This window comes from Durio zibethinus, chromosome 4 (genome assembly GCF_047325235.1).
Source record: "Durio zibethinus cultivar Kanyao isolate XHJ-2024 chromosome 4, ASM4732523v1, whole genome shotgun sequence".
Taxonomy (NCBI): domain Eukaryota; kingdom Viridiplantae; phylum Streptophyta; class Magnoliopsida; order Malvales; family Malvaceae; genus Durio; species Durio zibethinus.
Window position 1 is genome coordinate 29625056 of NC_143165.1, and position 25094 is coordinate 29650149.

Sequence of the window (25094 nt, forward strand, 5' to 3'; positions counted from 1 at the left end):
ATCTCTTTCTTAGATATAAACTAAACATAATATAAAATAATTTCATTATTTTTTATACATTAAATATGACTTAGGGAAGAATTCATTTAATTTAGTATTTGGGATGAACTAAGATACCTCCTTCCCCTGGTTCAAGCATAGTCAAAGACTAAACAAACTTTTGAAGCCCAAGCTAAAAGAAAGATATTTCTTTATATATATATATATATATATATATATATATATATATATATAAAAGGGGTAAGATCAATTTTATATCTTATAATTTTTTTTTAATTTTATATATTTTTAATTATAAAATTTTGTTAGATTTAAGAGATAAAAATTATAAATTAAAAAATAATTTAATTTTATCCTTTGAATTTATCAAAATTAATATTTAAAAAATATATCAAACTAAAAAATTTTATATTAATATAAATTGATCTTCTTTTACACAAAAATATTTTAAATGAGAGAAAGTTACTCTGTTTCAGTGTCAGAAGTACATCACAAGCTTAATAAAAATTTATATTAAATTTAAGAATTATCCACCAAAACTGATTTGTCACTTAAAAAAAGAGATTTCGATAGGGAAGCCTAACCTAAAACCATGGAAAAAGAGAGAAAAAAAAAAACGGCGAGAAATACTTATATTGGTGAAGTTGACGGCATTTGTTTTATCATTTAGAAAATCGGTTGGGGAGAAAATTGGTCTCAAAGAGGAATGTCGCATATAAAAAAAAAGGTCTAACTGGCTCTCCTCTTGTCCGAAAAGGTTGGGTGCTTGACATTTTAACTTTAACAGCAAAAAAAGAAAAAAAAAATCCAACCAAATCCATCCTATATGCAATATCAATTTTACACCTCAATCAATCAATCAGTCAGAGTACACTGTATTTATCTAAATCAACAATCCAAAATTAACTGGCAAAGATTCATTATAAATGTGACTTCAAAAGAAAAAAAAAAAATAATGAATTGCGAGATTTTTTCGTCTACTTTTTCCACGCATCACTTGCTTCTCACCAAAAGGGGACATGGAAGATTTAAATTTAAAAACCTTCCTTTTTTTTTTTTTTTTAAAGAAATTTGATATTGTTGTTCCTTGAGTGATTAGCATGCAATCATTTATTAAACTTAAATATAAAAATAATTAAAATTAAAATTAAATTATCATATAAATTTTTATCATTTTATAAAATATTTATTTTTATTTTACTGAATTCTTATAAAAAGTGATAACTTGAACCACCTGATTATTATGACCATTAACATATGTTTGATGGTTGTTAATCGATTTTTGTCCAAACAAGACTTGAGGAAAAATAAATATTTAAAAATTTAATTAATTTTAATAAAATAATTAAAACTTAAATAATAATTTATTTTATTTTATTTTATTTAAACTTTTTTATTATCAACATGTTTTCTTATTCGTTTGGGATTATATATGGTGAAAGAAAAAAAAAAGGGAAGAGAGTGAAAGGAAAATATTGTTTTTTTCTTAATTTTGTAATTGGGAGAGAAAATGGAAATAAAAAGAAAGAACAAAATTTATGCATTTTTTTCTTTTCAAATCTAATATTTCTAAAAGAAAGAAAAAAAAAAACACATTTTCTGTCTTAAAATCTTCCTCATTTTCCTTTACTGTTGAATCTTTATGCCAAACTCAAAAAATAAACTTTTCTTCCTCTTTTTAAATTTTTTTTCCTTCACTTTTTTTCTTTCTATCAAACGTAACATAACGATAATTATTAAATGAGTAAAGCGAATCGATTTGCTTCTAAAATTTGAAATTTTTATTCAGAACAATTGTGCCAATTGATTAAGAAAAGGAAAAGAAAAAGCAAAACCCCCGTAAAAAGGGCCACAGAGGGAGTCAGAACTCAGAAGAACGACCCCACTTTCAACTTCTTTCATAAATTAAAAAAAAAAAAAAAAAACCCATTACTATAACTCTTCCGTCCTACACTGCTGCTTCGGTCCTTTCTTTTTTCTCAAGTAACTTCGTGTGCAAGGCTAAAGGGAACAAAAAGGAAAGGAATCCTTTACTTCCCCTGCAAGTTCAAAATTTGTACTACCATTGATAGTCTCTACGTCCACCTTGTTATTGTCTTTATTTGATGATAAAAATTCAGGTGCTCTCTTTTCTTCTCTTCTTTCTCAGCAAGAAAAACAGAGCGTCTGCCATTGATAACTTCGCTTACTCATTGCCTTTGCCAACTCCTTTGCAAGTATAAATCTTCTACATTGCTTCATTCTTGGTTATATTCTGGCTTGTTCTAATTTCTTTTGCTCTCTTTTCTTGGGTTGTTCTTGGATTTTTTAATAACTTTGTCATTTCATTGATATTGTTTGAAAGAGAGATATAAGCTGGGTTTTTCTTTGAAAGTTTTGATTTTGATTTTTTTTTTTTTTTGGAGATTGATGTTGTTATAGAAAGATGAGAAATGAATTTTCTTGATTTTTTTCCCTTATAACATTGTTTTCAGCTTTATCCATGTTAACTCTAAAAATGCGCATATCTTTGCGTATGTGGATTACGTGTTATGTTAATGTTTTTGTTTTTACAGGCAGAAAATAGCAAGTGTTTCAATTTGATCAACTGGACAGTTATGGAGCCAGTTGACATGGAGATGGACATTACCCAACAACTCTCTGCTGATCCTCTCCCATTTGCCAGAAGGTGGTTTCTTTTCATCTTCTTTTTTTGATATCTTAGCTGATGAAATGGGACAAAGCTTCTTTATATGATATATATATATATATATATATTATATTCTCGTTACCCTTTGTTATCTCAAGAACTAATGTGAGGAGTTCTGATGTTTTCTACATCTGGTTGATTATGCAACAGTTATCAGCTTGAAGCATTAGAGAAAGCTATTGAGCAAAACACAATAACATACTTAGAAACTGGCTCCGGGAAGACACTGATAGCCATCATGCTTCTCCGCAGCTGTGCGTACCTTATTCGCAAGCCTTCACCTTTTTACGCAGTCTTCCTGGTTCCCCAGGTTGTCCTTGTTAAACAAGTAAGCCAAATTACACCCTTCCTGTTCAATTCATAAAATTACTAGAAAACCAGGAGATGCTCAGTGCGGTTTTTGATGCTCAGACTTTTTGAATAGTATCTGTCCCATGTATATTTCTAGCACACAAGAAAGCTCAAATTTGGAGGCACACACATTGTCTGATGGACTTTTATGGCTGTAATAAAATCACAGAATCCAGCAACAATAATGAATTTGAGTATTATAGAAGTAGTGGATTTCTTTTCACATTACAATCTTTCCATAACATCTTTGAGTTAGTTGTGCATTGATATTAAAGTTAAAGTTAAAAAAGGCTTTTAATTTTGTTGTTTCTTTTATTGTTTTACATAATGACTAGCAAGCTGATGCCATGGAAATGCATACGGACTTGAAGGTGGGTAAGTATTGGGGAGATATGGGTGTCGACTTTTGGGATGGTGCGAAATGGAAGCAAGAAATTGAGAAATATGAGGTGCGTTTTTTTTATATGTATCTTTAATTTGATATAGTAGTGATGTAGGGCAACTACTTTCCTTCATCATGTAGATTATATATATGCTATGTGATGTACTGTCTGCTTCACTGACCCTTTTTATAAAACAAAAATCAATTGGATATTCTTCTCTGTTTGTAAATTCATTTTCTGTTTTTCTTGATATGCTTCTACCTTTAATTTTTCGTTATTTTAAGTTTTTGAAAACTTTTCTATGACCAGTAGCCAACAAATTATACAATATCCTTAAGCATCATGTTGATAGACAGGAGTTAAAGCTGGTTCTGAGTGACAGGAAAATCAAAGTGTGTTTGTTTCTTGAACTTAAAAGATAATGATTGTTCTGTTCTGGTGATACTTGTGGAATAATGGAGGTTCTGGTGTTGAATGTATCTCTTCATATTGATCACCAGCACCAAGTAAGAGCCTGCAAGATAGTTTCTTGCACATAGAAGGCTACCCTCCACGATTCAGACCCCTAGTCTGTGACACTTACTTTTGACTCTTTAGTTTGTTTGATAATGCTTTTGTCAGAAATTCATTTCTGGAGGATCACTTGAACTTCAGTCATAAAAGGAGCTATGAGAAGTGTATCGGTTTGCCCTCAAGATATATATATATATATATATATATATATATATATATTGAAATATTTTGGGTATTCATACCTTTTTATGATGATTAACAGCAAGGCTTGTGGTTTAAGTAGTCTAAATGTTATTGCAAAACTTTGTGAACCATTATTTTCTTTATGGTGCCAAAAGATTTTATGCTACTCATCAATGGCATAGGCTTCATTTGTTGACTGGTGCTATAATTACAAGTCAAATAATCATGCATCTTTCTAATGTTTGTTAGATATGGTACATGAAGCACACATTTCTTACTATCAGGTTCTTGTGATGACACCTCAAATTTTACTTAATGGATTGAGGCATAGCTTTTTCAAGATAAACATGATAAAGGTTTTGATAATTGATGAATGCCATCATGCCAGAGGAAAACACCCCTATGCTTCTATTATGAGAGTGAGTTGTCTTTCTATTCGTCCTTTTTTTCATTATATTTTAATTTTCTTAACTCTAAGCATCATCATGGTGCTTATCATATGGAAATCCCAGTCTGATTCACATTTGATCAGAATTACATTGTGGTAACTAGACGGGAAATGACTGGAGGAGCTTTTGGCTTGTCTACATATACGTGACTGCTTTGTTATATGTTTTTGCATATCGATATTAAGAAATTTATCTATGAAAGTTATTAGTATGGCAAAATGTGGAAAAGTTTGCTTATAACTATATGTATAATTAAATTGGATACATAGGCAGCCACACTTATAGAACTGGCTAATTTTGTTTTCTATCTTTTACTGTAAGTATTGGTTTCATTCCACAAAGCTATGGCCGGTCAAGGTGTCATGATGTTTCATTATTGCATAAGTAGTGTAGTTAGATAATTGAGTGTGTTATTATTGGATAAATTTGAATGCTTTTGATTATCTTTTGATGGATTAAATGAGTCATTTGTTATTACAAGGAAACAAAGAAACAATAATGGGAATTTCCTTTTAATAATATATTATCTCCTGGAGTCAATCATACTCATTTTAAAAAAAAATCATTACAGGATTGCTGATTTGTGTTAAATGTGTTGTTTGGCTAGGGGAACGAGAATTATATTGCTGAAAATTAGTATTTATTGTCATATTTCAATTTAAGCATCAATCATCAGGTTATTGGAGTGTGTCAGATGTAAAGTGCTTTTTCTATTTTCTTCAGCTACATTTGAGGATTTGTTTGCAATTACAGGAATTTTATCATCATGAATCAGAAGCTGGTATATCTAATCTTCCTAGGATATTTGGGATGACTGCTTCCCCTATAAAGTCTAAAGGTGATTCAAGCTTTCAGTTTGACTTAGATTGGTTATTTGTGTTTTCTTTTTTATAGTATGTGAATGTTTCCCCCTCTCTGTTACCCTAGGGCCAAACTCAACTGATAGCTATTGGCAGAAGATCCATGAACTGGAGACCATTATGAGTTCAAAGGTTTTTTTTTTTTCCCTTTCTTTTTTGTTTTAATGAGATTATTCTAATTCAGTTTTCTTATCTTTACAAGTTCATCGTGGAGTGGAGTTATATAAGTTTATAAGGGCCTGCTGAAATCAGACCTGTTTGTTAATTGAAAGAAGAAAAAAAAAAGCCTTGAGTTGAAGTAATTGATTGAAAGAAAATTGAAAGGAAAGCTTTCCAAAATATATAAACAAACTAGATTGCCTGTAGACCTTGAGCTTTGGCTTAAATGGTCATGTTCCCAAATCTGAGGTGGGTTCTAGTCCTACATCTTGCTAAAACTGAGGTTTTTCCCATATCATCATAGCAAAAAAATAGTGCCTTGATCCTTGTTATCATTCTTAAATGTTTAAGTAATCAAAGGGAGGAATTAAGATTCTGTATGGAGGGTCCTGTGAGGCAATAGGACTATGAGTGGAAGTTAAAGATAATAAAAACTGGCAATTAGCACCAAGCCTTGAAGAAGAAGAAATGAATTTTTATTGCTAACTAATAAAACGGTAAACAGTTTTAAAATTTTAGCTCTTTTTTCCTATTAATTCTGTATTATTTATGAAATAGTTTCTCTTTGTTGTTTCGATTCCTGGTGGCTAAAGCATTTGATAGAATTTTTACTCTCTTATCCAGGATCAAATCAACCTATACCCTCCCATCTAAACATTGGTGCTTTGATTAAGTTTATCTTGTTACCATGTCTCATTTGTACCATATATTGTATTATTCCATTTTTCTTCACTACAAAAATTATTTTTTTTTAATTTCTTTATCAAAAGATGTCTGAACCTTTTGCATGAGATATTTATGAGTGTTAATTCGACTCTCAAAGTACTCTTCATTCATAGTTTCACTTCATTCTATTTTCCCTTGGCTTCAGTCTTCACATCTAGGTGATTTATGTTCAACTGGCATGTTAAACATTCTGCTAATTTGTTGCATATTTTCCCTCTATTTAAGCTGTGAGACTCATGACTATGACTAAGGTTCATTTATTATACACAATGTCCCCTGTAGTTACTACTATTTTTATGTTGCCACTTGCCATACACCCTAAGCTTTATTTTCTTACAAAATTTGAGTTTGTTTTTATTCATCTAAACATTATTCCGTCTCTCATTGCAATTGGCTGGATATTTTACATTATTTTCTGCTCTATTATCTGTTGTTTGTCAATTATACAGCTTTATTTTGTTTTCGACTTTGGTTGTTTGCAGTGTTTACATGGTTATTCTTCTCATCTATCGGACTTGCACATATCCAGTCTCAACCTATTTTTCTTTTGACCTTCATGTAAATAACCTTCTGGGCAGACCGTTTCAACTTTTTTTTTTCTGTAAATATTTCTTCTCATCTTAATTGTAAAAATTAAAAGAAACCATCCAATCCAGATTGGAGTCATGTAATTCTCTCTTCTTGTACATTTTATCATTCATGATATTTTGCAAGTGACATTTTGATTCGTAGAAATTTAGTATAGATCTTTGAGTTGCTTGCCTCTGCTTGTGATTTTGTTCCTTTGATACATAATTGTGCCGTTTAAGGAAGATTACATTTTTAATATTTACATGGTATGTTTTCCCCCATTGAAGGTGTATACATGCATTAGTGAATCTGCGCTTGCTCAGTTTGTTCCATTTTCAACTCCAAAGTTCAAGTTTTACCAGCACATGAAAATACCAAATGTTTTATATGCACACTTGGTAGAGGAATTGAATGCTTTGAAAGTAAAGGTGTGTATATTCTCAAAACCGCTGCTTCTAATGCCAATTAGACCATTGACTGCATTACGACATGGATATGACACATTTCTTACTAATCCAATACTACTGTGGTATGCCAATTGAACAAAATGTTTTACATGTATATATTTATGTATGTGTCCCACTGGTATGGGAGATGCATTAGTACTTATCATGGTTCCATCTAGCAAGTTTTAGGACTCCTAATTAATAACCACAAATTTGAGCTACTGTCTTAGGATGTAAGAAGTATGAAAAATTATTTTGTCATAGAGTTACCATCTATACTTATGGGTGATTGTTGAAATTTGAAGGCCTGAATGTGATTATCTTGTCCCTGATGTTCACACTTCAATATACATAGTCTACTTTTTCTATTAGTATTAGGAATTAGGATGCTGACAGTAGACGCACTGGATTTCAGCATGAATGTTCATTGGGCAGTTTGGGTCTTGAAGCTTCTGCAGCAGAATCTACAAGAAAGAAAATATCAAAGATACATTCAGCTTTAATACATTGTTTAGACGAGCTTGGTGTCTGGTTGGCTTTGAAGGTACCTTTTTAGACTGTTTATGGTTTTGTTCACTTCAATTATTGCTAACAAAGTGCCATATATATCATTGAGTCTGTGTATTTGTTATAGGCTGCAGAGTACTTTTCATGTTATGAAAGTGACATTCTTCTGTGGGGGAAATTGGATGTGTTTGCTGAGAAAATTGTAAGGAACTACAGTTTGGATGCTTTCCATGCATTTGAAACATGCATACCATCTGGTATTTATTTTTTCCTCTTATATTGGGTTGATAATCAGTTGGTTTATCATTTTTCTTAAATATTGTCTTTTTTTATTTTTTTTATTTCACCATATAGGTCCAGATTGGACCATTGCTAATAATGTTAAAGCCAGTGTGGATGCTGGGCTACTTACCACAAAAATTTTCTGCCTCATTGAATCTCTTTTTGAATACAGGTAATTTGATTATTGATTGGTAAAATATGTTTAATGCAGTTTGATCCGTTTTAATCTTGTATCCTTGTTCTATCAGTTTACTAGGTGCTAAGATAGTATTGCTACCCTTTGAATTTTATCCTTTCTGCTCTCCAATTATTTGAAGTTTATTTTGGGAAGAAACTCGATTCCTTTAATAGAGCATAGATTATATTGAATTCTTTGATATGTGTGTTGTACCGTGGCTGTCCTGTACCTTGGATGATGTTTTAGACCATAGTGAGTTGACAGAGAATGATGAAACATGTTAAAGTAGTATGAGAAAATTTAAGAAATGGTAACTGAATATGCATTTAACTTAGATTTCATTTACTTGAAAACATAAATAACTTAATGTGATGAGGTCATCAATATTATTATAGATTTCATACAGAAGGATTTTAAGAATCGAAGTTGACAAAATTATCAACAAAATCTGTCACCGTCTAGACAATCCATTTCAGAGACTTATAAGATTTCTATCCCCTTAACTCTAGCTCCCTCTGTTTTCTTCAGTTGTACATTATTTCTTCCCGTTAAGTTCTCTTATGTGCCACAATGCAGGTTATTGAAGGATATAAGGTGCATAATTTTTGTGCAAAGGGTTATTACAGCCATTGTGCTTCAATCACTATTCAGTGAACTGCTTCCAATGCATAATAGCTGGAAGACCAAATACATTGCAGGAAATAACTCTGGATTGCAGAAACAGACAAGGAAGAAACAAAATGAAATTGTAGAAGAATTCCGCAAAGGCGTGGTATGTGTATATGCCATGTACGGTAGAAAGTATTTGTTGCCAGTTGCATCTGAATGATGGAATTCCATCCCTGCAGGTTAACATAATTGTTGCAACTTCAATTCTTGAGGAAGGCTTAGATGTTCAGTCATGCAACTTGGTTATCAGATTTGATCCTTCTGCAACAGTTTGCAGTTTCATACAGTCACGAGGTCGTGCAAGAATGCAGAATTCAGATTATTTGTTAATGGTGAATAGGTAATATTCTGTTTTTTTTTTTTCCCCATTTATTGTTTCTCAAATTTTAAAAATCTTTGTTAGTAGTGCTACCATTAGATAACGTATTTCTTTTTTTAGAAAGATACCATTGTAATACCTTAAAAGTATAATGTTATCACGTTTGCTAAAAAGTTTTGGAATCTTATTACTTTGCATGATTTTCGCACTCATTAGGAAAATTATATCTTGGATCTTCTTGTGTTGTTAACGATGCTCCTGGTTTGATAATTGTAGCGGGGATTCTTCTACGCATTCTCGACTGAAGAACTATCTTACTAGTGGAGAGATAATGAGAAAAGAATCTTTATGCCATGCTCTCTATCCATGTTCTCCTCTTAGAAATGACTTAAATGATGAAGAGGTCTATCGTGTTGCAAGCACTGGGGCATGTATGACTCTTAGTTCTAGTGTTGGCTTGATATACTTCTATTGCTCACGTCTCCCTGCAGATGGGTTAGTGATTATTAGTTATTAATTATTTCACATTCTACTAATATCTTATTTCTTTTTATTTATTTATTTATGTAGGTAAGGCCTTATTATCATTATGTTTCATTGCTTTATGTTTTTTTTTTTTTTTGTTCTCTCTCTAGGTATTTTAAACCTACTCCAAGGTGTGTCACAGACAAGGAAATGGGGATTTGCACCCTCCATCTACCCAAGAGTTCCCCTATACGAACTGTTTGTATCCAGGGAAATATTAAAAACCTAAAGCAAAAGGCATGCTTTGAAGCATGCAAGCAACTCCATGAAATTGGGGCTTTAACAGATGACCTTGTTCCTGACATTGTTGTGGAAGAAACTCATGCAGAAGAAATTGGTAATAATAATGCATGGTCTTTATTTTCCAAATCTTCATTGACTTGTGTATGTAATTTCAGTATATTAAAAGATGTCTAATGGAGTATCTAACTTTCCCCTATTTTCTGTGATTATTTGATATACAGGGAGGGAACCCTATAATGATGATCAACCGATTTTCTTTCCACCAGAACTAGTGAATCAGTGTTTGCAGGAGTCCATGACAAAGTACTACTGCTACTTAATGGAGTTGAAGCAGAACTTTGATTATGAGTTTCCTGTTCATAACATCATGCTTCTTGTGAGGAGTCAGCTTGAAATGGATGACATAAGTGTGGGTATGGAATTGGAAGTTGATAGGGGTATTTTGACGGTTAACTTGAAATATGTTGGAACGATATGTCTTAATTCTGACCAGGTACCATATCTGGTTTTGATGTTTTAATTTTGTTATTCTTGTCAGGTGATAAAAATAGAAAATATAGTAATACGTTTATATTTTAACATTTTTCCCTCTTTGCACCTTATCTTATTGCAGGTTACCTTGTGTAGAAGGTTTCAGATTGCTCTTTTCCGAGTTCTTATGGATCGTAAAGCAGAAAATTTGAAAGAGGTGTTAGGTGACCTTAGATCAGGGAATAATTCCCACATTGATTATCTTCTTCTCCCATCAACTTACTCAGGCCAGAATCCTGTGATTGATTGGTTATCAGTTTCTTCCATCTCATTTTCTTATGAGAAGGTCTGGAAGGATCATGTTAACTGTAATGGTGCTATAATACAGACCAAAAGTGGTATGTTATGCACTTGCATGATTCAAAATTCATTGGTCTGTACTCCTCACAGTGGTCGTGCCTATATTATCAATGGTTTTTTACAAAATTTAAATGCAAAATCACTTTTGAAGATGAGAGATGGACGTGTAATGACCTACAAGGAGTATTATGAACATCGGTAAGCATGTTTTGTAGTTTTTTTTGTGAAGAATTAATGTGGAATATGTTAATACTTCTGGTCCTTGTGAGTAACCCAATTCTCATGTGACATTACAGCCATGGTATCCAATTATGTTTTAGTCAAGTATCTTTCCTTGCTGGGCGACATATTTTCCCTGTGCACAATTACCTTCATAGGTGCAGAAGACAGAAAGAGAAAGGTATATTTTCTCTCATCATCTTGTCTTTTGGAGATTAGCAAGATGGCTGTAGATGATTTTGGCAATTGAATTCAACTGTTAAGAAAAAGTTTCACAGTGGATGTTTTGTTTTAAAGAAAAGTGAGATGTTTGTACAAAATTTCTGGTACAAAATTGGTTTAGTCTTTTGAAAGAGAAAGTGCTTTTATCACATTCTTTTTTATCATTTACTTTGTAAGAGTTCGGTTAAGTTCAGTTCAATTCATTTTAATTTTATTTTGTGTTTTATTTGTTTTGCAGAATCAAGTAATGCATGTGTAGAATTGCCTCCTGAGCTTTGTGTTGTCATTATGTCTCCCATATCAATTAGAACATTTTATTCTTTCACATTTGTTCCATCAATCATGCATCGACTCGAGTCTTTGCTCCTTGCTACCAACTTGAAAAAGATGCATATGGATCATTGTGTGCAAAATGTTACTATTCCAACCATAAAGGTGCGCTAGTTTGTTTTTGAATTCCTCTTGTTACACTAGCATAATTCTTGTACTTTCCACAACTTATTGAGAACATCTTAAAAATATTTGATGATGTACCATTCAGTAGGTAATGTCCTCTTTAGAAAAACAAATAGATAATATCTGGATTCTCCGGCCGGTGTGAATTAATTGCTCAATATTTATGGAATTTCTAGTACCTACATAAATAGAGTTAGTGTACTTATAGCATGCATAAAAGAATTGAACTCCAAATTAAACAGTCTTTGCTCTATAGCATGGTGGATATCGGAGTTAAGACCAGCTAATGCATATGCTTCTATGGTTTGTATCATCACTCACAATCAAAAACACTGACGTTCCAATGGTTGAGCCATTATTATGAGAAACTTTTTGATGTTACATAGAAGTAATTTCCTATGATGGTATTTTGATTCTTGTGAGATGCATGGTTAAGTACAGCTTTTTCTGTGTTGTATAACCCTTGCTTCAACTTGATTCAACTATGCTTGGTAGGTTTTGGAGGCAATCACCACCAAAAATTGCCAAGAAAATTTTCATTTGGAATCACTGGAGACTCTTGGCGACTCATTTCTTAAGTATGCTGTTTGCCAACAGCTATTTAAAAAAAATCAAAATCATCATGAGGGCCTTCTTAGTATTAGGAAGGAAAAAATTATTTCAAATGCAGCTCTTTGCAAGCTAGGATGCGACAAGAAACTTCCGGTAAATTTTCTTTTGGCTATTGATTTAATTTTTCCAATCATGTCGTCCTCAAGGAGGTTTTGTTCCTCATATGATCAGTTCTTTCTTTTCCTTTATTTGGTGTTTTTTATAGTCCCTCTTTTTAACCATTTTGAGAGATTTACCAAATTAGACTATCTTCGATTTTCATAGCTATCAAACTCTCCAAACCTATAATATGCTTTCAAAACTTCTCAACCTACAGGGATTTATCCGTGATGAGCCTTTTGATCCCGAAAGTTGGATGATTCCTGGTTATAATTCTGGAAGTTATGCATTAAATGAGGAGACACTGTGTAATACAAGAAAAATATATGTTAGTGGAAGAAGGAAGGTAAAGAGTAAGAAGGTTGCTGATGTTGTTGAGGCACTGATCGGTGCATACCTTAGCACAGGAGGTGAAGCAGCTGGGGTATTATTTATGAATTGGATTGGTATAGATGTTGATTTCACAAATATACCATATGAAAGACATTTCAAAGTGCAGGCAGAAAGGCTTGTTAATGTCCAGCATTTAGAGTCCCTTCTCAACTATTCATTCCAGGACCCTTCTCTGTTGGTGGAAGCACTAACCCATGGTTCTTACATGCTTGCTGAAATTCCAGGATGTTATCAGGTTAGTCTGGTCATAATTTGCTAAACTACTATGCTTTTGTTATACAAATGACTATTAACAGTGCATTTTTTTCATTATTCTATATCTTAATTTTTATGAATCTACGTGGTTAGTTCTGTTCTCTTCTGAGTTCATCTTTAAACATGATTAATGCTTTTCTGCGCAGCGGCTGGAATTTCTAGGGGACTCCGTTTTAGATTATCTTATAACTCTGCATTTATACAATAAATATCCTGGGATCTCTCCAGGGTTATTAACCGATCTGAGGTCAGCGTCTGTTAACAACAATTGCTACGCACTCTCAGTTGTCAAGGCTGGATTGCATAAGTACATACTCCAAAGTTCACAGAAGCTTTACAACCATATAGCAGAAACTGTTAAAAGTTTTAAGGGATTATCCTTGGAACATACTTTCGGATGGGAATCTGAGAAGTCTTTCCCCAAGGTCTGTTATTAGAATTTTACCACTCTTGACTTTACTATTTACCTTTCGGGGCGTCTTATCTGCACAGTGACAATGTTTTTAAAGTCTTAATCGGTTACTGTCAATTCTAATAGCAATCCGTTAAGTTTATTACGTTTGGAAAGCAAGGTGAAACTTGATTTAGTTGACATGAGTCGGAACATATTATACGCAAGTGTGGTACGAGAGTTTCAGAGTATTTGCTTGTCAGATATTAGGTTTTTTTTTGTGGGAATCTGTTATTTACTTTAGGGATAATATCATAAATTATTTTAAATTATAGTGAAATATTTAATATGATATTTGAGCTTTAAAAATTTGAGTTATAAATTTATTGATTAATATGATACTTAAGGGATTATTTGTCAATCACGTATTATCATTTAAAGATAACGATGTTAGAGGTGAGTAATGAGTATCATATTGGTTAATATATTCATAATTTAGATATCAAATTAAAGATTTTTAAAATTCAAGTATCAAATTGAATGTTTTATTATAATTTAAGGGTTATTTGTGACATTAATCCTTTACTTTAGTATAACTTTGCTAGAAAATTACTACTGTTTAATTCGCTAGTACAACTTGGTACATAAATCATTGTTATAAATTCTTCCCAATATTGCTGGCATTTGTCTAAATATTATTCATAATTTTAATCAGGTACTTGGGGATGTGGTGGAGTCGCTTGCTGGGGCCATATTTGTTGATTCAGGATACAATAAGGACACTGTATTCCAGAGTATAAGGCCATTGTTGGAGCCGATGATTACTCCGGAGACTTTGACGGTTCACCCTGTGAAAGAGTTAAATGAACTGTGTCAAAAGGAGCATTTTGAACTAAGAAAACCCATTGTTTTAAGTGACAATGGTGTAGCTTCTATTACAATAGAGGTTGAAGCAAACGGTAAGGTATTCAAGCACACATCAACGGCTTATGACAAGAAGATGGCTAAAAAACTGGCTTCCAAACAAGTTTTGAAGTGCCTAAAGGAAGCCAATTTGAGGTAGATTTTGCATTTGGCCTGCCAAGAGTTGAGATGCTCTTCACTTTATACATGCACATATAAGACTATTACTAAAACTGTTGCGACTGAGCATTTGGTATAATGATAAATATTAAAAAAATCCAAAATTTGAGTCCCTCTTCCTCAAAAGTTGTACCTGATAAAAAAAAACCCCAACTTAATTTTTTTTAAAGCATTGTGGAATATAGATTTGTTTGTGATATTAATCTTGTATAATGTAAATTCCCATGAAATTCTTGTAAAAACAATTCTTACTCATTACTGCAATTACTTGAGTTGATACCAAATCATGGACTGCAATTAAGATTGGGATTATTGAGAAAATGACCTTATTGTTTTATTAGTATATTTATTTATATTAATAAACTTAATAATCAAAAAATAATAATCAAATATATATTTATATTTTTTTTTATATGTACAAACTAACGAATTTAGTTAGATGAAATGAATTAAATTGTTTCCCTGATTCCGTCTACGATTAAGACACGGCGGCGTCACCGGAGAGGGAAAAACAAAAATTTTTCTTCCTTGTAATATTGACGATCACCAAGACTAATATTTATCAATTATTATAATTTTAATTTCAATCAAACTTCAACCAAAAATTATATATAAAAGAAAGACTAAAATTTCCCATTTCATTTGCTCTTGCATTGCACGCTTTCCTCTCTTTATATGACCAAAAAATCATAAATTTTATATCCCTGCCTCCCGTTTCTCTAAAAGGAAGTTCAAAATTCTTTGGTATTTGGGAGAAAATAGACGAGCGATGATTGATAGATCGAAAGCGAATCCAAAACCAAAATCTGATCTCCAAAAGCTGCGTTACGCTCCTAATTCCCAACGCTTGACGGATCCAAATTAACCGATCCGACCGGTTTTATTTGTTTATTTATTTATTTTCACGTCTGTACTGTCAGTGGTGAAGAGGGAAAGGGGGAGGGGGATCAGGTGATCGGATGGTGGAGGAGGAGGAGAGAGGATGCCGTCACAGGGAGACCGAGAACGTCAGATCGAGCACCTAATGGAATGTAAGCCGCTGTCGGAGGCGGAGGTAAAGGCGTTGTGCGAGCAGGCACGAGCAATACTGGTGGAGGAATGGAACGTTCAGCCGGTGAAGCGTCCGGTTACAGTTTGTGGAGATATTCACGGACAATTTTATGATCTAATAGAGCTGTCTCGGATAGGAGGCAATCGCCTGATACCAATTATCTCTTCATGGGAGATTATGTTGGTCGGTTAATTAATTTGCTTCTTGATTCTCTTCTCTTCTCTTCTCTTTTCTATCTTTAAATTTTTTTATTTGAAAATTGATGTGATTGATTTAAGAGCACGGCAGTTTTTCGTTATTCTTCTTCCTTTTTTTTTTTTTTTTATTTTGTGAAGAATATTTGGTGAATTTGTTTTGGTCTCTGTAGCTGAATGTCAGAATTGCTTTTTGATTTCGGTTTGTTATTTTTCTTAATATTTCATTTTTTTATGTGAAATTTTTGTGTGGATTAATTGATGGAATGTTATATGATCAAATCTGTAGGTATGTATCTTTCCTGGCTTGGCTTAGAAAATTAAGAGGCATTAGTTAGCCTATTGGTTATCTTCACATGTTGATAAATTGGTGGATTATTATATTTAAATTGTGTCAATTCCAATGGTTTTATGATCCATTATCATGTTACCAAGTTTGCCGTAAATTTACTTTTTTTTTTTTTAATTACCCTTGGATGCTTAAAACTGCTGAAAATTGTGGGTGGGAATGGTATTTGAGCTTGCCCACCATGGTCTAAACTGTTGGCAACTGTGCACTATCAGTTCCTTATCTCTGAGGGAGTGGAGTTGTATTTTCTCATATCTGTGAGACCAAATTCTTGTTGGGCTAAATTTGGACATTTGCATCTTATCAGGAGATTTTGCTGTAAATAAGAAATACTAGCCATTATGTGTGTCAATTATTATATGCATTAAGTTGTGGCTACCTAGTGCAAGCTTTTAGATGGTTGACGAGAGTGAGATGTGGGTAGAAATAAGTTCATTTTAAAGTGCTTCCTATTAATCAAATAATATTGCAGCTGTTTGCAGATTCAGATTTATGAATGGACTGGGATTTTCTTTTAACTTTAGCTGCATATGTGTGGGTACTACTCAGTCGAGACTGTCACACTCTTAGTGGCCCTGAAAGCACGTTATAGTCATAGAATCACAATTATTAGACGAAATCACGAGAGCCGGCAGATAACACAAGTGTAAGATCTTTTCACCCACCTTTCCTCCTTTTTTTGGTGATGTTGTAGCATACACTGACCAAGAAAATAACATTTAGGCTTTGCTTGATAGGAAGGATAGAAAAGGGTAAGAATGAAAAAATTATTAATCCAATGGTTAAGCTACAAAGTAGGAAAGTGGTTATGAAACTTAACTATTGGATTAACAATTTCTCCATCCTACCAAGCAAAGCCTTAGTTCTTTTGAATACCAGCTGATATCTTTATAACCTGCTTGGCCTTTTGTTGGGTTGAGTGACTTTAAAGGTCTTATGTGCTATGAAGAGCAATGTAATATTGAACACACATAACAGTGATGTATTTTTTTTAATAAACTTTTCAAAATTTGTTTTCTGTTTTGGTTTAGATTGGTTCAGTTTTTATGTTACCTATTTCCACTGCTTTTTGGATTGTTATGCCCTTTCCAAAGAAAAAAGAAAAAGAAGAAAATCCTGCTTTCTGTTTGTTGTATGTAGAATCTCCATTTTGGTAGTTGTGAGTTCTGTTCCCTTCAAGGCTGAAAATGTGATTCTACCGGCCCTGGGAAAAGGTGACAATTATTCTCCCAAATTATGAGCAGTTATCCTTCCAAATGTTTTAAGCATTTTGTATTGGAAAAAAAGAAAAATAATTTGGCTTTGGAAATATCTGATAGTGCTATTGGGTGGATAATTATTCTGCTATTGAATGGATAATTATTCAATAATCTCCGACCTGTTTGATTTTTGTGAATTATGAAATAATTTATTTGAATTTGGGTTTGCTTAAATGATTTGAATATATTGGTAATTGAGGAATCTTAGTTGATTATTCTTGGAGTTATTTCTTATATTTGAGACAGTGACTAATGTTATTTTAATATTTCTGTGGGAGGATTTAAAATATCTAGACCTTGCATTTGGGTGCATGCATGCAGCGGAGGTTCTTTTTTAGGTTAATAAAATCTGTTGTGCAATAAATCAGCATGATAACTTACTAACTAGTTAATTATTATTGGCTATACACAGTGTTTTGATGATATGCATCAATTTAGTTTTGCATGAACACAATATGCTAGGAGCTTCTTTCTAATAACTGTTGGGTCAACCACCTTGCACTTGTGATGTCAAACCCACTCTCCCCCCTTTTGCCTTTTTAGTATGCTTTTCACTTCTTACGGTTCTTTATTTCCATTAGAAGGAAACTACTGAGCAGTTCTATTTGGGATGATCTTCTTAAATGCCTCCCTTCCCACTACATCTTTTTCTTCCCTGGCTCACTTTCCTCAGTAGTTTTTTCACTTCTTACTTTCTTTATTTCCAATAGAAGAAAACATACAGCATGGCTATTTGGATGCTGCCTAAATGTTTATTTAACCAATTTGCTGATTCTGCTCAATAACATATATAACTCGTGATGAGTATTGCACTTGTGTTATAATACAAGTGCATTAAAATACAAGATTGGTATGTGTCATGCTCAATATTCCTGCTGGATGTCTAGTACTACAATATAAAATTGATTTACATGAATTTGAGACGAGATGAAACAGATTAGGATTGTGATTAGTCAACTTACTTAATATTAAAATGACACTAATTAAAGCCTTGAAAAAGCCTGAGGTCGACATGCCAAATTTTCATTTACCTGTGTCTAAATGGAGTCAAAAATATATTTTATTTAGCTAGAAATGTATTTTTTTTTCAATTGAAAAATCTCAATAATAATGATACAATTAGGTGGTGGGTTTCATGTCAATGGCAAAATACCTCATTCGTTGCAACGCTCCTTTAAACAATAAAACGGTTTCTCTTGAACTAAGAAGGGGAAAGAAGAAAGCGAGTCAGTGTGATAATTCCTCATCCTCAAATTAATCTTTCCCTGGAGCAATGCATAGATAATAGAGATAAGGATGTCAAAATTGACTGATGAAAAGGATACCACATTGGCATTTAATTTATAATACAGAATTTCAACAAATCTTAGGAGTTCTTTTATTAGTGTTTTGTGTGTGTGTGTGTGTGTGTGTGTGTGTGTGTGACAGTAGGAATATTATGGGAATATTTCATGGGAGACAGTTTAGGAAGGATTAATTGGGAGCATTAACGTGTAATCCTTAATATTGTCTATATAATGAAAGGCTAATCCAAGGGATTAGCAAGTTGTTCTCTAAAGCCTTAATTCTAACATTTTGAACTTGCTCACATTGTATGGGGTGGTGGTATATTGGGTTGTTATATCATGGTTTTTCTGAAGGTTTTATTTTCCTGTTTTTTCAGGTATGGTTTTACAATGAATGCTTGAGAAAATATGGAAATGCCAATGCGTGGAAGTATTGTACTGCTCTGTTTGATTATTTACCCCTCACAGCTCTTATTGAGAGTCAGGTTTGGCCTTAACTTGTGGCAGACTGTTTAAGTTGATCAATTCATGACAGCATCTGACAGCCATTGAACTTTGAAATCACAGATCTTTTGTTTGCATGGAGGACTTTCACCATCTTTGGACACCTTAGACAATATTCGAGCATTAGACTGTCTACAGGAGATATGTATATAAGTGATTCTCTCAACTTTTCTTAATCACCTTGATCCATATCCATCGGGAGTACTGGTAATTTGCTATGTACTTTGAAGTTCATGCAATAAATTAAGGTCATTTTGGTATACAAAATTATGATAAAATAATGTTATGAATAGGATTAGATTAAATAATATCATCTTATTTTGTGTTTGATATATATAAAGATTAGGATATGATAATTTATTTGTCAAAATTATCTTTCTTCAAAGTTTATATAATTTAAATTATTGATATAATTTTTAATGGTATAATTGGACATGTAAGTTTAATCCTTTGGATTAAAAATAATCCTCTTCATTTATAGAGGATTGAATAATCCTATGTCAAGAGGATATTAATTCTCCTTGCAATCTTTATCCCTTTCTTTAGATACAAATCAAACATGGTATAAAATGATTATTATCCTATCTTATCAATAATTTTATGCATCAAACATGACCTAAAAGTATGCAGGCTTGTTAAATTATGAATGATAGGATAGTTAAGAAAATGGCCCAAAATTTGGATCTTAGTATTAAACTTTATTATTTCCTTTGGTGTCAAGGGTGTAACTGGAATTTTCTAGTTAAGTTACCTCAGGTCTTTGATGCATTATTTTGAAATCTTATGATCTTGATTAATTATTTGGTTGGTTAGATTGTGTGTAATTATGATATTGTGTGGCTTTATTCATGGGTAGGTTCCTCATGAAGGACCAATGTGTGATCTCGTGGTCTGATCCTGGTGACCGCTGTGGATGGGGGATATCTCCTCGTGGTGCTGGATATACGTTTGGACAAGACATTGCTGCTCGGTTCAACCATACCAATGGTCTAACTCTAATTTCAAGAGCCCATCAGCTTGTCATGGAAGGATACAACTGGTGTCAGGTGTGAAACCCAAAGGAAATAATTTAGCCTGGTTTTGTCACATGTTTTGCTTATATATATATATATATATATATGAGTGGTGGATCATATTTAATATGTGCCCTCCTTCGGGACAAGAATGTGGTTACCGTCTTAAGTGCTCCAAACTATTGTTATCGATGCGGGAACATGGCTGCAATTTTAGAGATTGGGGAGAATATGGACCAGAATTTTCTTCAGTTTGATCCACCACCCCGGCAAGTGGAGCCTGACACCACACGCTAGACTCCTGATTATTTTTTGTAATTTTTTACATATATATATATACATAAACATTAAATATATATATATATATATTTCTGCTCGATGTTTCTAGCCCCCGGTTGCTGCTGTATCACCGTCGATGTACCTTTGAAGCGAGAAGCTTTTTCTTTGTTTTGAGTTGAGGTTCATCGACAACGTCATTCTTTGATTTGAAGTTTGTCTTGCTGCTGCTTTGTCAATGAGCTAACGAATCCCATGGCAGTACTGATGAAGGCCCCAATGGTCTGTTTTCTTGTATATTTCTCACAGAAAAGGAAGCAGCAATAACATCTTATATCTTGTTTTGTAATTATGCACTTCCAAGATAGAAGGAAAATTTATTTTCTAAATCCAAAAATGACATTCACGATGGACTGATGGCACAAAAAACACGCCGTTGCGCATTTTCTAGAGACTCATGCTTTCACGCAATGTTTTGTGACAAGTTCACAACCTAAGCCAAGGATGCTCATATAGAATTGCTACCAGTAAGGAGATAAGAAACAAACAGCATATGAATAATAAAGACTCATGGAACAAGGGCCGAAGGAACAAGTTCAAAGTTGCATCAAAACTACATAGCGGCTTGCTAACAATCATTTCGTCTGCTCTAGTAATTAAAGTTTGATCCCATTCAACCTGAAGGACCAAAAAAAATAAAAAAGACATTTTTGCAGCTCAGTAATTAAAGGATCTTTGTATCATCGCTTACTAACAACAGACCACCAAAATGTGTAAGCTTCAATCCATGATTGCAGGATTATCAAGAATCAATTACACCATTACATTTGAGGAAAATTTAGATTAAAATTTACTTTAATGCTATGCACACAATCACCAAGAGAAATGTCCAGCTCCTCTGTTTTATAAATTGGACATCAGTCACAACAAATATAACTGGGATTTAACTTAACCAAGCTACGGCTGCGCGGCCTTCACAAGTTGTAAATTTAATACAGGGCTACCTTGAATAGAAGAGATGCAGAAGTGTACTAAATCTACTTAACGAATTTTAATCAAAGGGGAAAAAAAGGAGTAACTGACATTAGCTTTTCTTCTGATTACGTGCTAGGCTTTTATGGTAGGACAGAAGCAAAAAGAATTCTAGTTTAAAAACAGAAAACGAATTTCATGAGAAATACCTTTTAGTATGAGTTTCAAATTTCTTATGCAGCCAATTAATAGGCATTACAGGCAAATAGAAGTTGAGATCCAAAAAGCCAAAAACAAGAGATCTAAAACAAAAAGGAATAGATATTCAACAATCCAGTTCAAGTCCATTTTCAGAATGGCTACAAAAATTTCAAAAATTCCAGAATAAACACTATTAAATATGTAACCTGATTCTTGTTTTGAGGATAAAGAAGATGATTCTTGTCAAAGTACTCAATTACAAAAATCAACCAAAAGACAAAAACCAAAAAGTACATACCTCAAAACCCAGTAATGATAACTTCTCTTCATTAACTGCTTGTATACAGCTTCTATAGGTAATGTAGGCTCGTACCTCACCCTTTGATGTGGATGAATCATCAAGTAAGCTTCTACGTTTTCTTGAATTTTCATTGCTAACGGAGATTTCAAGTTTAGACCTACTCTTTTCAGATTTTTCTTTATTTTCAACCTTTGAACTATCATCAATTTCTACACATTTGAAGGGGATACGATATCCTGTCTCGCTGCATCGATATTTTTTGTCACTCTGGAGTCCCCAAAACAATTACAAAAAAAATGTATATATATAAGGCCACAAAGATTGCTGAGGGCCGAATACCAGAAAAATAAAACAGCAGACGCATAGTGAAATACGATCAAATGTTGTCTAAAGGTTAGAAGCAATGATAATAGGGCCTTCAATGGCTGTAATGTAAATATAACAGTTATTTTCAGATGTGAAATGGTAATACCGAGATCACTGATTAATTTTCTCGGAAAAGGAGTATCCTTTTCAAGTAAATATACTTGTAATTTTAAATATTAAGAAACCCGGATCCCAGAAAACTTAATTGAACTTCATATATCTTGTTATATATTTCGACTAATGCCAAAATTTACAACTTTATAAATTGAAGGTAAGGCATTTAACAATTCAATTAACACATTAAAAATTTTTAAAATGAGATCAAATGTGGAAATTAAAGAAAGAGAGCAGGAAAAAGGAGAGACCTTCTCAGAGTAAAAGCAAGGAATGCAGGAACCAGAGGGGGAGCAATCGAAAGTACGGTTACTTCCTTTGGAAGATTCTTTGAAGCTCATCAAAACTCTCTGCCCAATTCTTTCACTGCATTCATTCTCTAATTAACATTCTATATTCATATGAAAATAATAATTTAAAAAAGAAAAGAAAAATTGGGAAATTACTGTTGGTAGTCAATTGAAGAAGCTGAAGCTGAGGCTAAGACGGGAAGGAGGAAAGGGAAGGAAAAGACGAGCAGAACAACTGATGAATTCCAAGATCTCATTCCTTTATATTTTCTTTTGTCTCTCTTTTCTTCTTCAATTCGATTCTAGTTATTTGCTTTTTTTTTTTCTTCTTTCACTTTCGCACAAAAATATCGTCCTTTTCTTTCCTGGGATCTTGGCTTTGCTTTATTACAAAACTTCCCCCAATGTCGGAAATATTGTGCAAAGGCACTGGAGGTTGTAGGTTTTCCTTTTTTGCCATAAAGGCTTGCTTTTTTTTTTTTTTTTTTTTTTTTTTTTTTTTTTTTTTTCTTTCAAATAAATAAGCTTACGATTTTCTTTTTCTTTTGCACAAAAAAGTAACAGATCGGGATAGAAAAAAAATTTAAGGAGTTAGAATTTAAATTTTAAATTTATTAAATAGTATTTTTTAAAATAATTATATAAATAACTAAATTAAAATTTATATTTCTTTGAAAACAAGTTAAAATTTATAAGTTTATAATATGTTAAGAAATACATCCTCTGTATATCTATATATATATATATATATTTCAGGCAATGGGCAATGTAACATAACACGTATTAAGGCTTTAACCTTAAGCCTACTAACAACAACCCAAAGCAGCTCTTCATTCCAGTCACCCATCTCCCTCACACATCTGAAAAAACTAATGCCAAATACCTCTTTTGAGAAATCATCTTCAAAAAAACAAGTGGTCTCTAGTCTCCATCCAGCTTGTGATTACAAAAAATACAATCCCCAGTAATAGGGATTCCTCACGAAATTAATTTGTCTTTTGTAGGAAGCCTGTTCAGAAGGACCATCCAAGTGATTAAACAATGCTTGGAAATATATAACATTGAGACCGAAGAAACCTACGCTCATCTGTGCCAGAATTCACTGCCAAACATTCACTCCTAGTTATCAGAATAGATTGGACATTAAACCATTTAAGATTTTAAATAATCGGATTAATGATTTAATTATTGAATTAATCGGGTTTTTATTTAATAAATATTATTATAAAAATATAAATATTTTAAAAATTCAAAATTCAAACTTTTAACTTAAGTTATAGTTTAATAATTCAATTATAAAATTATAAATTTTAAAGTATATCATAAATTACAAATTTTAAAATATAAAATTTATAAAATAATTAATTATTAGTTAAAAATAAAATTACTTAACATTTTATTAAAATCATATTTTATTTTTAATAGTTAGAAATAATATTTATATTTTAATAAATATAATAAATAAAAACTAATTAATAATAATTACTTTTTATATTTATTAAAATATAAATATTATTTATTAATATATAATAATTAACCTTTATGTAATAAAAACGAAACATCTATATATAAAATTAATAAAAAAGAAATATTTATATTTATATGAAAATTAGTAAAAAGGAAATTTAAATAATTTATATATTTTTTATTTGAATGTAAATTTTTTTTATTAATTTTACATATATACATTTTTTATTAATTATTTTTTTATCACAGTCAAATAATTAATCATTTTTATTAATATTTTATTTTTTATTAATTTTATATATTATTAATTTTATAATTATTTTTAATTATGATGTCAATTAATAAAACTTTTTGTTAGATTATTTTTTTTAAAAATTCTTTATTTTTATGCATGAGTAAGTTTTTTTGTAATTTCATTATTCATATGTTTAAAAATATGATAACATATCATTAATATAAGGATCCAAAGATTTTAATAGTAGAAAATAAGAGTTGAGGAGCTTATTTATATAAAATAATAGTATAAGGGTTTAATTAGATTATTTTAAATATTTGAATGATTTTTTTATATTTTATTTAAATTTATTAATTAGTATTGAGCTAATCCAATTTTTTAAAAAATTTATATAATTTATTAATTTATTATGTAAATCGTCAATTCATAATAATTTAAAATAATTTAATTATAAAATTGATCTAATTATAAAATCGAATTGATTTCAATACCAATTTATCAGATCCGAATTTAATAACTATGCATCTACCCCAATTTTTTTTTTTACCAACGAAATGAGATTAATGAGATACAATTCAATATCACATTAAATATATATAATAT

General features: G+C 31.9%; 3 protein-coding genes across 12 annotated transcripts; 2 read left to right on the forward strand and 1 right to left on the reverse strand.

The window, feature by feature from the left end:
* The first annotated feature begins 1986 nt into the window (after positions 1-1986).
* LOC111287016 (endoribonuclease Dicer homolog 2-like) lies at positions 1987-14897 on the forward strand. 6 transcript variants are annotated; one of them, XM_089759851.1, is made up of 24 exons: positions 2151-2216; positions 2556-2668; positions 2840-3017; positions 3376-3489; positions 4404-4538; positions 5322-5406; positions 5496-5560; positions 6796-6871; positions 7171-7311; positions 7745-7873; positions 7964-8093; positions 8191-8290; positions 8873-9068; positions 9145-9305; positions 9561-9779; positions 9920-10146; positions 10274-10545; positions 10666-11081; positions 11180-11283; positions 11563-11759; positions 12276-12485; positions 12709-13119; positions 13286-13564; positions 14246-14897. In XM_089759851.1, exons 8-24 carry the CDS (start codon positions 6803-6805, stop codon positions 14591-14593), a joined length of 3609 nt encoding a protein of 1202 aa, XP_089615977.1. In that variant the 5' UTR covers positions 2151-2216; positions 2556-2668; positions 2840-3017; positions 3376-3489; positions 4404-4538; positions 5322-5406; positions 5496-5560; positions 6796-6802; the 3' UTR covers positions 14594-14897. The 6 variants fall into 6 exon arrangements, with proteins under 6 accessions (XP_022732896.2, XP_089615975.1, XP_089615974.1 ...); XM_022877161.2 differs by lacking the exon at positions 6796-6871 and having other exon boundaries at positions 1987-2216; XM_089759849.1 differs by lacking the exons at positions 6796-6871; positions 13286-13564 and having other exon boundaries at positions 2087-2216.
* A 138-nt stretch (positions 14898-15035) lies between these two features.
* Positions 15036-20894, forward strand: LOC111288972 (serine/threonine-protein phosphatase PP2A catalytic subunit-like). Of its 5 annotated transcripts, XR_016341675.1 has the most exons (6): positions 15040-15847; positions 16680-16853; positions 17348-17421; positions 19130-19237; positions 19320-19463; positions 20113-20894. XR_016341675.1 is itself a non-coding variant. In XM_089759852.1 (4 exons), exons 1-3 carry the CDS (start codon positions 15596-15598, stop codon positions 19407-19409), a joined length of 450 nt encoding a protein of 149 aa, XP_089615978.1. In that variant the 5' UTR covers positions 15036-15595; the 3' UTR covers positions 20113-20894. The 5 variants fall into 5 exon arrangements, 1 of the variants encoding a protein (XP_089615978.1); XR_016341674.1 differs by lacking the exon at positions 17348-17421 and having other exon boundaries at positions 15049-15847; positions 16690-16853; XR_016341673.1 differs by lacking the exon at positions 17348-17421 and having other exon boundaries at positions 15052-15847.
* Positions 20895-21820: 926 nt separating this feature from the next.
* Positions 21821-23318, reverse strand: LOC111287017 (uncharacterized). Its single transcript, XM_022877165.2, has 3 exons — positions 22946-23318; positions 22751-22865; positions 21821-22286 (listed from the first exon to the last, which is right to left on the reverse strand). The coding sequence occupies exons 1-3, from the start codon at positions 23044-23046 to the stop codon at positions 21984-21986; spliced, it is 519 nt and encodes a 172-aa protein (XP_022732900.2). The 5' UTR covers positions 23047-23318; the 3' UTR covers positions 21821-21983.
* Positions 23319-25094: the final 1776 nt, after the last annotated feature.

Coding starts and splice junctions, on each gene's coding strand:
- LOC111288972 (XM_089759852.1), top strand. CDS start 15,596: ATGCCGTCACAGGGAGACCGAGAACGTCAGATCGAGCACCTAATGGAA. Junction 15,848..19,129: donor CTTCATGGGAGATTATGTTG/GTCGGTTAATTA, acceptor CTGTTTTTTCAG/GTATGGTTTTACAATGAATG. Junction 19,238..19,319: donor CAGCTCTTATTGAGAGTCAG/GTTTGGCCTTAA, acceptor TTGAAATCACAG/ATCTTTTGTTTGCATGGAGG.
- LOC111287016 (XM_022877161.2), top strand. CDS start 2,106: ATGATAAAAATTCAGGTGCTCTCTTTTCTTCTCTTCTTTCTCAGCAAG. Junction 11,760..12,275: donor TTACTATTCCAACCATAAAG/GTGCGCTAGTTT, acceptor TATGCTTGGTAG/GTTTTGGAGGCAATCACCAC. Junction 12,486..12,708: donor GATGCGACAAGAAACTTCCG/GTAAATTTTCTT, acceptor CTCAACCTACAG/GGATTTATCCGTGATGAGCC.
- LOC111287017 (XM_022877165.2), bottom strand. CDS start 23,046: ATGAGATCTTGGAATTCATCAGTTGTTCTGCTCGTCTTTTCCTTCCCT. Junction 22,866..22,945: donor TCTTCAATTGACTACCAACA/GTAATTTCCCAA, acceptor GAATGAATGCAG/TGAAAGAATTGGGCAGAGAG. Junction 22,287..22,750: donor CTTGCTTTTACTCTGAGAAG/GTCTCTCCTTTT, acceptor TGGGGACTCCAG/AGTGACAAAAAATATCGATG.